Genomic DNA, 14,134 nt, shown 5'->3' with positions numbered 1-14,134 from the left:
TATGCCCATATCCCATTCTGCTTAAAATGAAGATATTTTTAATATTTTTACCTTATGAAACGATATTTGAAGTGATGTATCAGTGAGAATACAGCCACACCAATTAAAAGCACACTGAGTGTTTCAACAGAGAATGTAATATGTGGAAATAGCTAAACAGATTTTAAAGAAAGCAACAACAGCACACAGAAGTTACATAAAATCAATAATTTCAGTGAGCAATCACTAGGGCTGAGGCACCAAAAGGAAGAGCTTGTGGTTATCAAAAAAATTGGAGGAGAAATCTCAGGGAGCTGAATCTTAGACCTCTAAGGAGAGGGAGTGTGGGACTGCTGTTACTTGAAGAGCTCAAATTTACCTTTAACCTCTGAAGAGAGATATTGCCCAGCTGTGCTGATACTTCTGAGCGGCACAAAGAGACTGGTTCTGGTTGTGTGGGATAAAGCTAGAATGGAACCAGCTATTGTCACAGCTATTATCACTGGATGAACTGCTGCTGGGGTCACCCTCACAGGAATAGTAAGCTAACAGAAAACAAATCCATTTCCCCTCTTCTTACTTCCAGTCTCCCTCTAGAGCATCTCTTAGTTTATGGGACCTAACAGGAAGCCATTTAATGAAGGACAAAGGTAGTGTATGGATCTCCAGTCTCAGCATCTGAAAGACCACAGAAAGATGGATTTAAAACGGAAAGACTAGAGCTTTATAACTGGCACAGTATGAAGCAAATTCAGGAAAATAGTGGTGACATCTCTCTGAGACTAATCCAGTCAACAAATCACTATGTAAAATGAGTACTTGCAAAACTTGGGTAAAAAATATCATGAAAATGATGAAAAATTCAAATATTACCATAGTATTTTAAATGGGGATATTATTACTTTGTAATATGTGTGGAAAAAAGTATTATTAGGAAAGTAATATCTCTTTTATTCATTTTAGATAAGATGGGAAAAAAACATCACATTGGGGGAACCACCAGGATTCTTACATTCTTGGTGGTGGTAAGTATCCTTTATTCCATTTTTACTGGCTTGATGATGCATTTCAATAGGCCTGTACTATACCTGTTTATGATTTCATGCTTCCTTTTTATTTTTTCATTTTCTAAAATTTTCTGGAAGGTATCACTTTTTTAAAAACCCTTAAAAACCAGCACTAGTGTAATTTAACCTAAATATACTACTATTGAGTTCAACTGGAATTGGAACCAGTGTGTGGAATCTCCAACTGTAAGTACAATTCTGTAACGGCTTGGGATGCCATAACAAAATACCGTAGAATAGGTGGCTTAAACAGCAGAATTTTACTTTTCACAATTCTAGAGGCTAGAAGTACAAGATAAATACCAGCATGATCAGTTTCTGGTGAGGGCTGTCTTCCTGACTTGTAGACAGTCACCTTTTCACTGTGTCCTTACATATTGGGGAGAGCAAGCTGTTTGTGTCTTTGCTTATAAGGGAACTAGTCCCATCAATGATGGTCCCACTTTCATGATCTCATCTAAACCTAAGGATTTCCCAAAGACCCCATCTCCAAATACCATCACATTGGTAATGCCCACCCCCTCAAATCAGGAATTTATTTAGAAACTCAACCCTTCATTTCAATATATGAATTTGGGAGAGAGCAGGGCTTGGTAGCCTTGACTCTCTGATTGTCAAACTAGTTATAAGATTGCTTTCAGGCTGGGGTCACGCCTGTAATCCCAGCACTTTGGGAGGCCGAGGCGGGTGGATCACGAGGTCAGGAGATCGAGACCATCCTGGCTAACATAGTGAAACCCCATCTCTATTAAAAAATAGAAAAAATTAGCCAGGCGTGGTGGTGGGCACCTGTAGTTCCAGCTACCCAGGAGGCTGAGGCAGGAGAATGGCGTGAACCCGGGAGGCGGAGTTTGCGGTGAGCCGAGATTGCACCACTGCACTCCAGCCTGGGCCACAGAGTGAGACAACGTCTCAAAAAAAAAAAAAAAAACAGATTGCTTTCTACAAAGTGGGCTATCAAGTTGTCAATGTTAGACTGCTGTATAGGTAATTATAAGCGTTGGCATGCCATTATAGCTTCTTCAAACCCTCACTTTTCCTCTTGGGGAGATTGGGAATGGGAGATAATAATCTGATTGGCATCTTTTATGTAATTTGTCAATCTTGTTCCAAAATAACATCTACTCATCAAACTCAAAACTCCCAAGAACAAGAGGGGAATAAGTTACAAATAAGCAGTTAGTGAAATAAGTTTATCTTCATTTTCTTGTACTGGAAAAGCATATTCATGAGAAATAGTGACCTGATACAGTGCTCAACAGATACTGAAGTAATCAAATGGATTTTTTTTTTTTTTGCCTCGAAGAAGTAATGTTCATACCTTTATATTTCTTTGTATTTCTACCACATGGTAGTGGTATCTTTTAAAGTTTCATTTATTCATAGGCTTTGAGCCTGTTTCTCCATGCAAACCTAGAAAGTTTATTGCATTCTCTCAACAAATACTTACTCAGTGTCTTGTATGGGCCAGATACGACGCTTGATACTGTGGACACACCAGTGAATAAAATACACACACATCCCTACCCTCTTGTTGATAACAGTCTATAGGGAAAACAAATAACGAAGTAAGCAGTGAGAAAGACGTATTTGAAGGGGATATGCAGAGTGCCATATAGGCATGTGCCAAATACATTTCACCTGGAAGAGCTGATATCTAAGCCAAGGCATTAAGTAGATATAAGAGTTGGCCAGAAAGGCATGGAGAGATAGAGAAGGGGGATGTTTTGGATCAACCATACCATGTGCAGAGACTAAGAGGTGAAAGGCAGAGAGAGTATAGCACATGGGAAGAAAAGAAAGAAATTCATTATGTTGGAAATTGAGGTGATAGAGTGATTAGGGATGAGGCTGATTTTGTAAACTGTGAATTTGAATTGAAATATAAGGAGAATACAATGCAGTTTTTAAGCAGGAGAGTAATACTGTTTATTTACATCTTGTCAAAGAAAAGAGTAAAACTCTGTAAAAAATTTGAAAAGATTTATTCTGAGCCAAATATAAATGACCGTGCCCCTTGACACAGCCCTCGGGAGGTCCTGAGAACATGTTCCCAAGGTGGTCAGGGTGCAGCTTGATTTCGTACATCTTAGGGAGACACGAGACTTCAATCAAATACATTTAAGAAATACATTGGTTCAATCTAGACAAGACAAGACTACTCAAAGCAGGGGCTTCCAGGTTATAGTAGATTTAAAAATTTTCTGATTGGCAATTGGTTGAGTTTATCTGAAGACCTGGGATCAATGGAAAAGAACTGTCTGGATTAAGATAAGCAATTATGGAAAGCAAATTTCTTATTATGCAGATGAAGCCTGTAGCAGGCTTCAGCGAGAATAGCTTGTAAATGCTTCTTATCAGATTTAAAGTCTGTGTTGATGTTAACACTGGAGAATATAATGAGGCAAGTCCCACTCCCACTTCCTGTCATGGCCTGAACCAGTCTTTCAGGTTAAATTTTAAGAGTGCCCTGGCCAAGGAGGAAGTCCATTTAGATGGTTGGGGGACCTTACAATTTTATTTTAGGTTTACAATCTTAGCCATGTCACTCTAGTTCTATAGAACAGATAATGGATGGAACAGGAATAAGTCCAGAAATAGAGGAGCACTTAGAAGGCTCGTGCAGTAAGGAGTAGAGAATGGTTACTTGAACTAGTGTATAATCATTGCGGAGCAAGAGAAGTAGAAGGATTTGAGGGATATAAGCTTGAAGTAGAAATGGTAGGATTTGGTGAAGAGTTCAGCTGTTAAGGTGTGCTGAAACTGAAATACATACCATCCAAGTGGAGATGTTGAGCAGGCATCTGGTTACATGGGTCTGATGTTTAAAGGAGAGGGAAATGAAGCTGGGTGCAGTGGTGCGTGTCTATAGTAACAGCTACTCAGGAGGGTGAGGTGGGAGGATCACTTGAACCCAGGTGTTTGAATCCAGCCTGAGAAACATAGCGATACCTCATCTCTAAAAAAAGAAAGAGAGAGAGAGAGAGAGAGATGGTTGAATGGTATTACCCATGAGTGGGGAGGGAAATGAGCCTTGTACAGAAACCTTGCAATATTAACATCCAAGGAATGAGGAGGAAGAAGAGGCTGTAAAGGAGAAAGAAGGTGGCCAGGTATGGTGGCTCATGCCTGTAATCCCAGCACTTTGGGAGGCTGAGGCGGGTGGATCACTTGAGATCAGGAGTTCGAGACCAGCCTGGCCAACATGGTGAAACCCTGTCTCTACTAAAAATACAAAATAAGCCAGGCACTGGTGGCAGGCACCTGTAATCCCAGCTACTCAGGAGGTTGAGGCAGATGAATCGCTTGAACCTGGGAGACGGAGGTTACAGTGAGCTGAGATCGCACCATTGCACTCCAGCCTGGGTGACAGAGTGAGACTCTCTCAAAAAAAAAAAAAAAAAAAAAAAGCAGAGCCTCAGCTAAAAAGGTAGGAGGAAAATCAGGAGAGTGTAGCATAATAGAAAACAAGAATAAGCGAGGGTTTTGAGAAGGAAGAAGAAAGGTCAGTAGTGACAACTGTGACTGCAAGGTAAAGTAATCAGAATGCATATGTCCTTTTAGGATTTAGGGAAAGGCCATCAGTAACTTATAAAGCTGAGTAATGGGCTAAGAAACAAGAATGTTTCAGATTGAGAAGTGACTGTGAAGGTAGGAAGTGGGAAATGGTATATAGTCAACTCTTTAAAATGGTTCATCTGTGATGAGAAATGATACCTGGAGGAATAGTATAGGTTAGAAAAAGAAGTTTTTCATTTTAGATGGGAGAGACATTAGCATGTTTAGTGTTTAAGAGAAGGAGACAGTAGAGGGGCAGAGTCTGAAGATACAGGGAGAGAGGAGATTTTAATGGTTTAAAACCCCATACAAGGCCTGAGAGAAGGAGGTCCAAAGCACAAATGCTGGGAAGTGAGAGGGGAGAGGACCATCTCTACCCCTGTGGCAAGAGGAGATGCAGGGATGTTTGTAGGTTTAATGTCAAGAAGTTCATTTCTTCTATTCCTAATAAAATACTGTTCCTTATATGTCCCTGCCTCCTGCCAATCTGGAATATTTGCATAGGGCTTTCCTTCTGAATTTAACAATTTTTGGAACCTAGATTAAGGTCCTTACCCCTAATATCGTATCTTCCTCAAGCCTGCCACTAACTGTCTAAATGCATGAGGAATTTCCCATGGAGTATTTTGCATTTGACTGGAAGAGAGGTTGGAATAGAAGACAGAATAGAAACGAAAGAAAAGTTTAGGGAATGTGCAAATAAAAGGAAGGGTTGTAAAAATTATAGTACATTTGTTCTTGGGCTGTTATTACATATTTAATAATGATGAACACTATATAATGACAAAAGAAATGCGTAAGACATTTTAACAAAGCAGGACATAGTGTTGCATGTACAGTGTAGCATAAATGGGTATTAAGAGTAACAAAAAAGAAAAATAATTTGTTTTAATATGGTGGGATTACAGATGAGATTTTCTTTCTGCAAATATTTCCATTACTTATAAGTAGAGGTTTCCCCTCTATCTTCCCAATTTTCTACAGTATGTTCATCGTGTGTGTGGAGTTGCAGGGTGAGGCAAGGAGAAAGGAAAACATGTGGATTCAGTGTCTCAGCTCCACTACTTATCATTTCAGCAAGGTTTTGTTGTTTTCAGTCTCAGTTTTACCATCTGTAAAATGATGATGAGTCAAATTGATCTAGGGTTCAAAAAAATTAGTTCTTATTCTGATAGCTTTTCTTTTTCCTCTGCAAAATAGGATATGAGGGTACTGAGGGTGGTGGTGGTGGTGATGATGATGATGAATTTTTAAGAGGGTGAAGGATAGTCTTTAAAGAAAAGTTTGAAATAATTCTAAGTAGACCCAGAGAAAGAACTGAGTAGGAGCACACACAAAATATTGCCAGGCAGTGTTTAAATCCTAGTTAATATTGTAGCTTATGAATGCATTGTGATGCCAGTATGCCCAGGAATGTGACTTTTCTGCAGCAGCAATTGGTAGTCCATGTATTTACATGGACAAGCTAGGTGGGGTGTTTTTTTGTTTTTTTTTCCATTTCTTCTATTAAAAGACTCAGTACGGTATACACTCATCTCTTAGCATCTTTAAGAGGAAAAAACAAAAGCTCTCTTTGAGTGCCATGCACGTGGTTTCCTTGGAACGTTATTTAATGCCATCATGTTTTTAATCTTTCTCCTGAAAGCATGCCATAGTAGAAGTCCTATGGTGAGTGGAACCGCACTTGGTCAGTTGTGGTTGTGGGTTTCCCCTGTTTGTCTCACATATGTAGGGCAGGAACAGGTGCGGTCTTTTGGTTCAGAGTTGTTCCAACGGTTCACTACAGTTAAGCACCATCATTATGCTGTTTTCCTGGGGTTTAAGACTGGCATTTTGTAAACAGTATAAAATTCAAATTTTCTTTTTATATAGTATTTATGATATCCAGATCTAGCCTGTCAATACTTAACTTTTTTTCCAAATGTAATTGAGTGTCCTCACCTGTTGACACCTTTTCATTTTGTGTGTTTCCAGTGAAGTCTACAAATGGCATAAGAGACCATTTTAGGAGTCTGACTTGGATCAGTGGGTTAACAAAGTGAGGATTTTAAGAGTGTTCTATTATAGCATTAATTTTGTTTCTTACACCTCTTTCTCTTTTACATGCTTTCTCATGAATTTAACTTATTCCTACACTGTAGATGTTTGATAAGAACTTACTCAATACTTTGGCTTTTTGCTTCTGTAGCTTTTTTTTTTTTTTAACCTCAGCTGTCAGACGGTGCAGCTTTTAAATGTGCCATTTTTTTCCTTTTTCTGTGGCTCTTAGATTCAGGGGATCCCTTCTTCCATGGCGTTGGTATTTTAAGTAACTTAATTTTTACTCAGCTGTAGATATCAAATAAGTAAGTAATGGGCACATAAATATTTTTAGATTATATTTGTTCAGTTTAAATCTAGTACATGCTAAATATATAGGTATAGTTTTTTAATGTTTTATATTTTTTCCCCTAAAGCTACTGACATACTCTTTGAGGTGCCTCTTTCATCTGTGTAAATCAATGATTCTTAATAGTTTTGAAGTCATGGGGTCCTCTGAGAACTGATGAGAGCTATGGATCTCATCTTTCAGAAAAATGCCCAGATCTTAAACTTCCCCGATTATTGTGTTTCGCTAGCCATTACCATGGGCTTTAAATCCAGCAGATGCCTGACCTTCTTATCCTTAACTCTTTCAACCTGGACTTCATAATCTGTGCTCTAGGTTAGGGATTCAGGACTCTAATAATTGTTGCCTTTTTATGTTGACCAGGAAAGCTGTTGCTGCTGTTGAGGTCTACATGATTAGGATAACATGTATTCTTCAGGAACTTACTGCTTGCTCATTTGCTCAACCTAAGAGTCCCTGCTGGATGGACCAGTTGTTAATTTTATGACTTCTTCTCATTTCCATTTTTTAATAGAATATTTTAAATTAGAATTGTTCTGTTGTTTAAGCCTTTTCAGCAAATATTTACAGAGTGCAAAACGTGTTGTCCTCAAGGAAATAAATAGCAGGAAAGATAAACAATTTAAAAGTATTAAAGCAGAAGTATGTACTGGTTTAATAATAATGTATTATAGACTTGATATTTGCTAAGAGAGTAGATCTTAAATGTTCTTACCAGACACACACGGACACACAAAAGGTACTATGTGAGGTGATGAATATGTTAATTAGCTTGATTTTGGTAATCATTTTCCAAAGTATATGTATATCAAAACTTCACATTGTACACCTTAAATATATACAATTTTTATTTGTCAACCATACCTCTATAAAGCTGGAAATAAACTTAAAAAAGAAATATGTACTGGTTATAATAGCAACACAGGAGCAATACTCACTTTAGCTTGGGAGAGTTCGAAAAGGCATCATAGAGAAAGTGAATCTGAGCTGAGCTGAAAGTTGAGTGAGAGAAGGGTAATTGGAGCGAGGAATAATGTGAAATCTCAAAAGGGATGATCATACACTCAAGTAATGACAGGTAATTTGGTATGGACCAGTTCATCTATAGGTCCAGTATTAGGAAGTGATAAAATATAAAGAGACAAAAGCAGGGGACAGATTATGAAGTCCTGCTTACATTAAGGATTTGGGACTATATCCCAAAGATTTTAAACCAGGTCCCTGATGTGATCAGATTTGTGCCTTTAGACACTCAGTTGGCATCAACATAAAGATGGATTAAAGAGGGTCCAGGTGTGGTGGCTCATGCCTGTAATTCCAGCACTTTGGGAGGCCAAGGCGGGTGGATCACCTGAGGTCAGGAGTTTGAGACCAGCCTGGGCAACATGGTGAAACCCCATCTACTAAAAATGCAAAAATTTGCTGGATGTGGTGGCGTTCCCCTCTAATCCCAGCTACTTGGGAGGCTGAGGTGGGTGAATTGCTTGAACCTGGGAGGTGGAGGCTGCAGTGAGCTGAGATTGCACCGCTGCACTCCAGCCTGGGTGACAGAGCAAGACCTTGTCTCAAAAAAAAAAAAAGATGGATTAAAGAGGGTTGAGAAAAGAGGCAGAGACTAGTAAACTCGGGGGAAAAGTTGGTGAAGAGTGGGAGTGTTTGCAGATGTATGAAAAAGAGATACATATGACATATGCAAAATAAGCAGAACAAAGTGCCAGCGAGATGAGAGGCAAAGGCCTCAGAATGGAAGAGGGGGAATTTCTGTCTTTAATATAGGATAGAGAAATTTGTGTGATTTACTTTCTGGAGCTTTTTCCCCTTGTTTCTAATGTGATTTCCCTAATCACTTTTTTTTTTCCTTTTTAGTTTATTTACCCCATACTCAGCATCCCAGTTTATAATACATTTACCTGAATCAAATCCCCTCTGAAAACTTACTTCTTGTTTGTACTTTTTGTTAAACATTCCCAACTCTTACATTAGTTCCAGAAATAAAAATGCCAATAAGCTTCTTTCTTCTGATGTTAATGTGTTTTTTTACTTGTGCAATTTTAAAACATAGGCTTTTAAAAACTTTCTATTTAAAGTTTTAATTGCAGAAACTATAGCTCTTGATATGATGCCTTTTATAACTCTCATATCTCTTGATATAGTTTGGCTGTGTCCCCACTCAAATCTCATCTTGAATTGTAGTTCCCATAATCCCCACGTGTGGTGGGAAGGACTTGGTGAGAGGTAATTGAATCATGAGGGCGATTCCCCCATGCTATTCTAGAAATAGTAAGTTCTCACACAATCTAGTGGTTTTATAAGGGGCTTCCCCCTTCGCTCAGCTTTCATTCTTCTCCATGCTGTCGCCATGTGAATCTGCCATGATTGTAAGTTTCCTGAGGCCTCCCCAGCCATGCTGAACTGTGAGTCAGTTAAACCTCATTCCTTTATAAATTACCCAGTCTCAGGTATGTCTTTATTAGCAGATTAGCAGCTTGAGAGCAGACAAGTACACCTTTTTTTTTTTTTCTTTTTTTGACACAGGGTCACCCAGGCTGGAGTGCAGTGGCACAATCAGCTCGCTGCAGCCTCCATCTCCCGGGCTTAAGTGATCCTCCCACCTAAGCCTCCTGAGTAGCTGGGACTAAAGGAGCATATCACCATGCCCAGCTACTTTTTCATATTTTTTTGTAGCAATGAGGTTTTGCTGTTGTTGCCCAGGCTGGTCTCAAACTCCTGGGATCGAGACTCACTCACCTCTGCTTTTGCCTGCCAAAGTGCTGGGATTACAGGCATGAGCCACCACAACCAGCCCATACCTCATTTTTATTTAACAAAATAAAAATATAGAGCACCTTTTAAAGTGACTTTGGTCCCCTGTATTTATATCCTGAAATCAAATATATATAACGTTGTAGAGAAAATAAAATGTAAGATTATTCTAAGAATTCTGTTTCTTTCACCTGGTGGTGGAAAGTCCAATCTTGTAGTATGCTAGCACTCTAATTATTTTAGAACCTAATGAATAATATCAGATATAGCTAAGAATAACCAAATACCCACAGGAAAACAAGTGCAATGGCATTAGTTAGCTCACTAGAATGGTATAATATTTATAGTTGGCTTACTGGTTTTTACTCATCTGGTATGTCTTTCCTATAACAGGCAAGGTATAATAACTATTTGAGTTGGGTTAAACTAAGCATTGTATAAGACAGTGTAGGTGACAACAGGGCTAGAAGGAGGAGGCTGATAAGAGTGAGAAGGGAGAAAAAGTGTTAGCAAGAGAGAAGGCAAAAAACATAGGCCATAGAGAACAAAACTAAAATTCAGCGTGGGAGAAGAGGAAAGGCATGTGGAATACAGAGGAAAATTTGGTGGGGAGAGAGCATTGTAAAAAACGGAGGGAATCTTCATTAAATGTAAAGGACTCGAAAGAAAAATGAGGCAAATGTTACTCAAGTTAATTAGAAAACTTTTTATTTCGCTATACTAGCTATAGGAGACTTTTTCTGTAATATTTTTAGTACCTTTAAGCTTCTTTTAAAATTACTTTTGCGTATGTCATCTCTTTGTCTCTGTATAAAACACTGTAAAATACATAACATTTATTTTCTCTTTTTACATAAATCAAAAAACTATTTGCCCAAGGTCAAATTTAGAGTTAGAATTCAAGTTCCTGAATTGTAACCAGTGCTCATCTCAGTAACACATATTTCTTAATCACAGAGCTCAATTCAGTGTCCCACTATTAATAAGTCATTAATTACATTTCCCATTTGAGCATTGTGAGTGGCTAATTCCAGGCAGTGTATATAAATGGGACTCAAAAGTTTTCTCTTCTGAGTCATGTCTATATTGAGGCATCCACGGATCCCTGGCAGCTGCATGTAGGGTGAGGGGGTGGTTGCCATTGGATATTCAGGAAATGAGTTGGTGCATGGGGTCAAAGGTAGGCTAACAATGTGCTTGCTGTCTTATCTGGTACAGATATCCATCCCACTCTTATAATAGCTGATGCTGCTCAGACTGCTGGAACTGTAGAAACCTGCCCATAATCAGGATGAGGAGTCTTGCATTAAGAACTCTTAAAACCACACTCACGTTAGAAACAAAATAACGTAATAATTAAAAGGCTCAAGCCCAGCTCTGCCACTGTGTGACTTTAGGCAAATTATTTAATCTAATTTAACCTAAGCTTCAGTTCCTTCATCTACAAAGTGGGGATAATAATTAGAAGGATTAGATGTTGAATATGTGATACTTTGTATATGATGCTTGTATAGTACTTACTCAATAATGGTAACTATCTTCATTATATTTTAAAATGGAAATTGATTTCTAATCCAGGAGTATTGTGAGAATTTTATAAAAGTGAAGCAAAATTTAATGCTTTCATTTTTAAAGGTATTAAGTAATGCTAGGGAATAATATTAATACAAGTTACACATATGGGGAAGTTCTAAGATGAAGAACAGGTACATACACATTTCATGTGAAACTGGTTTTGGTCTTATGAATGGATAGGATAGTTTTCTTAAACAGAGATTGTCAGTAACTAACATTCATTGATATATTTTTGGGACAAAGACAAATGACTTCCTTAGTTATTAAGACTTGAGCTTATAACAACGTGGCTTGTTCCTCAGAAAAAATGTTTTCCATGGAGTTTTATTGTTTTGTTCTGTCTTTTAAAAAATTTTTGTTTTCGGGTAGTCCTAGATCTGGCCAGTGGCATAAGTTGTATAATTATGTTAGCATTCCATCTTCTGGGACACATCTGGCATGTTTATTCACCCTTGTAGACTTCTCTGACAACCATTTTGCTTTCTGTGTTCCCTTGAGATATTAACAAGCTACCTAAGTCATTTCAACTTACATTCTCAGGAATAGAGGGAGATACAGTGTTTGGTTGAGAATCTTCAACTTGGGAATGCCGTATTTTCTCTTGATTTATGAGGGGAAGATTTTAATAATAATAAATGATATAAGATCAAAGATTTCAATACTTTGTAAGTTTTGCTTCTCTGTGTTCAGTTTCTGTCTTCATTTGTAAAATATAAAATTTTCACTTGTTTCTGCTTGGGAATAAAGAGACTGTATAAAACTCTAAAGTATTATTCATGATGATGAACCCACTACATTTCAAGGATAATATTTGCTTTCATGTTTAGTAGTTGTAGGATTAGAGGAACTGAGAAGCTCCTTAGTCACCAGCATCTCAGGTTGTAGAGGGGCAAAGTCTGCATCTTTAGAGGTTCAAAATTTTCTGAGCTTGGCCCTCTTGGAGATAAAGGAACAAGTACAGTGGATCATCAGAATAGCTTACTAAAGTACATCAGAAAAATCCCTCGACCCAAGCACAAATCAAGTATTGCTATGAAACTTACCTAAACTAAAAGTCCTACTTCTTCCTCTAGGAGATAAGTCTACATTTTTGTATACTAATTATCACATTGTCATAATATCAGCCAAAAGCATTTGTTAAAAATATTAGTGAAATTTTTATATATACTATATAACTTTACATCAAGTTATGTAGCATATATAGGTGAAGTGAGCAATTTTGAGCAAGTGAGCAATTTTGAATTCATCACTAGTTTTGGACCAATAGTCACATTTGTGCCATGGATTACATACCTTTTTATTTTCTTGGGCAGTGTATGGCAGCATATTATATAGACGTGGTATTTAATGCATATTTGAAATATTACTAGAAGAAAATAGTTTTTAAATTTTTTATTCACGAAGGTTTATAGAAGTCTTCTGGTTTTAGCCTCATTATTTTCTAAATAAGGCTATAACATTATAGTTAAGTGATTTGTCTACTAGCTCACAAAACCAAGCATGGATTAATTGCAGAATGTGGACTAAAATCATATATTTTGGTCTTACTACAGCCTTTGTTGTTGATGTCATGATATGGCCAATTGTTCTCAAATATTAGGATGGTATTATACCAGTCACTATATAGGCTGAGCATCCCTAGTCTGAAAACCTGAGATCCAAAATCTAAAACTTTTGAGTGCAAACATGAAACTCAAAGGAAATGCTTATTAGAGCCTTTTAGAATTTGGATTTTCAGATTTGGGATGCTCAACCACTAAGTATAAGTATAATGAAAATATTTCAAAATCAAAAAAAATTTAAATCTGAAGCACTTCTGGTCCCAAGAATTTCAGATAAGGGATACTCAACCTTGTTTTACAAATAGGCAAAATGTGATCGAATTTTCTAAAAAATGATAAAATTTTGAAATGTCTTTCCTACCTGTGATTCATAGAAGGAAGAACATACATATGCTTAATAAAATAGATGGGGCATGTGTTAAAACTTGAATATCATAGCACTAAAACTAAATTTGTATTTAATTTTTAATTAATTTTATCATGTAAATTTCATAGCATATCCTAGATTATTATAGACTTAATTATGAAACTCTCCTGATGAGTAGGGCTTTTTTAAAATTGAAGATTTACTGATCTTTAGAATGATAGAATAGACATTGTAAATGTATGGAAAATAATACACACTTGTCCTAGACACTAAAATATGGGACCTACCTAGCACAAGGCTTGCCGTGAGACATGTTTTTAAAGGCTCTATTTCTTTGCCTATGTTAAACAAGATCATGTATAAGCAATACAGGATTCTCAGAAACACCACCTATAAAATTATCCTCTTTTAATCACTTGTTATATAATCTCTAAGGTTGGTCTTCTAAATATTTGACCTTCCACTAAATCGATAAAGGCAAACATAGAAATAGAAGTAGAACAATGTTACTATTATAAGATAAATATTTAATTTAACTATATATTTAGAAATAATTATTTCTGATGTTTATTTAATAACTCTTAGGGCATACTCCAACAATAAATCAATAAATTATTTCCCCCCAGTCCATTGTGTGAGGTAATCTTTTAAAAGTACTACAATGGACCGGGCGTGGTGGCTCAAGCCTGTAATCCCAGCACTTTGGGAGGCCGAGACGGACGGATCATGAGGTCAGGAGATCGAGACCATCCTGGCTAACACAGCGAAACCCCGTCTCTACTAAAAATACAAAAAATTAGCCGGGCGCGGTGGCGGGCGCCTGTAGTCCCAGCTACTCAGGAGGCTGAGGCAGGAGAATGGCGTGAACCCGGGA

General features: G+C 37.5%; 1 protein-coding gene across 14 annotated transcripts in view; it reads left to right on the top strand.

Annotated features, from left to right (window-relative positions):
* SSBP2 (single stranded DNA binding protein 2) overlaps positions 1–14,134 on the top strand; it is a 326,082-nt gene that overhangs the window by 115,668 nt on the left and 196,280 nt on the right. For all 14 annotated transcript variants that reach the window (XM_063706649.1, XM_063706652.1, XM_063706650.1 and 11 more), the window contains exon 3: positions 943–1,004. In XM_063706649.1, coding sequence (XP_063562719.1) covers positions 943–1,004 — 62 coding nt within the window. The remainder of the gene's footprint in view (positions 1–942; positions 1,005–14,134) is intronic.

This window comes from Gorilla gorilla, chromosome 4, assembly GCF_029281585.2.
Source record: "Gorilla gorilla gorilla isolate KB3781 chromosome 4, NHGRI_mGorGor1-v2.1_pri, whole genome shotgun sequence".
In the NCBI taxonomy this organism is placed as follows: Eukaryota; Metazoa; Chordata; class Mammalia; order Primates; family Hominidae; genus Gorilla; species Gorilla gorilla.
The sequence above is the reverse complement of the archived record's forward strand: the minus strand, read 5'-3'. Positions and strand labels throughout refer to the sequence as shown.